This window comes from Brassica oleracea, chromosome C8 (assembly GCF_000695525.1).
Source record: "Brassica oleracea var. oleracea cultivar TO1000 chromosome C8, BOL, whole genome shotgun sequence".
In the NCBI taxonomy this organism is placed as follows: domain Eukaryota; kingdom Viridiplantae; phylum Streptophyta; class Magnoliopsida; order Brassicales; family Brassicaceae; genus Brassica; species Brassica oleracea.
In genome coordinates, this window is record NC_027755.1 from 18,883,885 (window position 1) to 18,887,049 (window position 3,165).

The window sequence follows — 3,165 nt, forward strand, 5'->3', positions numbered from 1 at the left end:
ACGCTTCCTTGGTCCCCTCTTCACCTGGTCCAACAAATGCCCAACCCTGCCCATAGCCAAAAAACTCGACCACTTTCTTATAAACCATCCCTGGATTGCTTCCCATCCCCATAGCCTAGCAAGTTTCCTTGCTCCTGAAATCTCTGACCACTGCCCAGCCATCCTTGATCTTGTTGTTGATCTGCCTAGAGCAGGAACCAAACCCTTCAAGTTCTATAACTTTCTCACCAAACACCCAGATTTCTGCCAGTTGGCTGGGACAGATTGGAATCAACTCGGAGGGACGGGATTGAATCGTTCTCATCTCTGTTGGAAACTAAAACAGATAAAAAGAGTGTTAAAAAAATTGAATAGAGAATTTTCCCAATATTCAAGAGAGAGTAAGAGAAACTAACCTGTTGCTTCAAACTGTGCAGGTGAAAGCCCTAACAGACCCGTCCTCTGCAAATTTCGAGGAGGAGAAAACAGTCATGGCAAAACTAGTCTTCCTGCGATCAATTGAGGAGAGCTACTTTCGACAGAGATTTTGTATCTGCTTGTTAAAAGAGGGAGACCACAACACTTCTTTCTTCCACCGCCTCACCCAAGTCCGGAACTCCAATAACTCTATCCGTTCTTTCTGCCTCGCCAATGGTGACATCATCTCAGACCCTATTGCGATGGGCCAGATTGGAATATCCCATTTCAAGAATATTCTTGCTCCCCCTTACCCCCCTGATACTACCTCTTCCCCGCTCTGGGTCCAGAACTTAACTGACTACCGATGTCCCCAGCAGCTCCAAAACTCTTTAACCACTTTCCCTGCAGCAGAAAAAATTTCATCAACTTTATTCAAAATCAACCCCAACAAATCTCCTGGGCCTGATGGTCTTACCTCGGGTTTCTTCAAAGCAGCATGGCCAATTGTGGGTGTTGACGTTGTCTCTGGGATCAGCACCTTCTTTCGCACAGGTCACCTTCCCCCAGCTTCTAACTCTACTATCCTGTCTTTGGTTCCCAAACATAGTGGTGTCTCTGCTATTGGAGACTACCGTCCCATCTCTTTCTGCAACACACTTATCTCTAAGCTCTTGGTGAAACGCCTAAAACCCCTTCTCCCGAAGATGATCCTACCCAACCAGACTGCATTTGTCCAGGGTCGCTTGTTAGTAGAGAACACTATATTAGCCTCTGAGATTGTCCACGGTTATCACAGAGACAAGGGTCCAAGTAGAATTACCTTGAAAATAGATATTGCCAAAGCGTTCGATGACGTCAACTGGAGATTCATCTTCAACTGCCTTTCCGGAATGAGTCTACCCCAAAAATTCATCCAATGGGTCCATGCGTGTATCTCAACTCCTAGCTTTATGATCGGGTTCAATGGAACAGTTCAGGGCTTCTTCAAGAGCAATAGAGGTCTCAGGCAGCGAGACCCTCTATCTCCTTACCTATTTGTCATTGCAATGAACTGTTTATCGCTTATGCTAGATAAAGCTGCTGAAGAAGGGAAATTCGGCTATCATCACGCTTGTAAAGGCACGAAACTAAAGCACCTGTGTTTTGCGGATGACCTCCTAATCTTCTGTGATGGCTCTCTCCAATCTGTCAAGAACGTTCTCGAGGTCTTAGAAGCTTTTAAGCAAGCATCGGGTCTCTCGGTCAGTATCACCAAAACCTGATTCTTTTCTAGCGGCGTCCACCAGCCTGAAATTGACCAAATCGAAGCGCAGTGTGGTCTTTCTAGAGGGATACTGCATGTTCGATATCTGGGCATGCCACTCTGCATAAAGAAACTGACATTAACGAACTGTGAACCTCTCATCCAACAAGTCAAGAGTAAAATTAATAGCTGGAGCAAAAACGCTGTCTTTTGCGGGAAGGTTATTACTCATGAACACAGTGATCGCAGGTATCTCAAATTTCTGGTGCTCAACATTTACAATTCCTAAGAAATGTATAAAAATTATACATTCTCTCTGTGGGGCTTACCTCTGGAAAGGATCATCGGAAGGCTACCACTCAGCGAGAGTGTCTTGGGAGACTGTTACACTACCGAAAGAAGGAGGCCTCGGGATCAGGAACTTGGTTTGGTGGAATAAAGCTTGCTCGATTAAGTTGTTGTGGTTACTATTCTTCAGAGTAGGTTCCATATGGGTAGCTTGGTTCACTGAGAATGTTCTCTCCGGTGATCTGAGTAACCTCTGGACCCTACGAGAAAAACAAAATCACGCCTCAGCCACCAGAAAGATTTTTAGGGTAAGAGATTACATATACAATTGGATCAAAATTGTACCAGGCAATGGGAAGAAATGTCGGTTCTGGTCAGATAATTGGAGTCCATTTGGCAATCTGAAAAAACATTTTGATCTCCCTCTTTCTACTAGCCATGGTATCAGAGCATCTGCGACTCTCCATGACCTTTATCAGCAAGGACGTTGGCTACTACCACACCCTCGATCAGAAGCTCAACTGAACCTCCACATTCATCTCTCCACCATCACTCTCTCTGATGAGAATGATGATTTCTTATGGTGTTCTCCTCCTGGTTCACCGCTATCAAATTTCTCCACAAGACAAGTTTACAACGAGATCAAACCCCATCAACAAAGGGTTCCTTGGCGTGCTGTGATCTGGCCCTCAAGAGGTATCCCTAGACATAATTTTCTCACTTGGCTCGTTACTTTGAATCGCTGTCCCACAAAAGACAGGATGCTGAACTGGGGAATCCAAACAGACCCAACATGCGTCCTCTGTAATGGAACTGCTGAATCAAGAGATCACCTATTTTTTGAGTGCTCTTGCTCGTGGAACTTGTGGTCGCGTTTAGCGGGAAAGGCGAACTGGACTACTTCTAGAAACTGGGACACTGGTCTAGGCTGCTTGCAGTCTTCTTCTCTCCCAAGATACCACCGGCTGCTTATCCTCCTCGGATGGCAGGCATCTATCTATCTCCTCTGGTCTGAACGCAACAAACATCTTCACCGACAGCAGTTTAGGCCGACCTCTTCTCTGGAAAGACAGGCTGACTCTCTCATCAGGAACCGTATCTCTGGCTTTCGTGAAGAAAACCCTCGCCTCTCCTCCTCAATGCTACAACTTTGGTTTGATCGCTGATCGCTCTCCTCTGGACTTTAATTCCATATACCCCATACCCCTCACAAAAATTCCCCTTTGACCTTTTAT

General features: G+C 45.6%; 1 protein-coding gene across 1 annotated transcript in view; it reads left to right on the forward strand.

Annotated features, from left to right (window-relative positions):
- Positions 1 to 1,754: 1,754 nt before the first annotated feature.
- Positions 1,755 to 3,165, forward strand: part of LOC106308852 — a 2,361-nt gene continuing 950 nt past the window's right edge. The window contains exons 1-3 of the mRNA XM_013745963.1: positions 1,755 to 1,891; positions 2,121 to 2,176; positions 2,279 to 3,104. Of these exons, the coding sequence (XP_013601417.1) occupies positions 1,755 to 1,891; positions 2,121 to 2,176; positions 2,279 to 3,096 (1,011 nt within the window). The 3' untranslated portion in view covers positions 3,097 to 3,104. The remainder of the gene's footprint in view (positions 1,892 to 2,120; positions 2,177 to 2,278; positions 3,105 to 3,165) is intronic.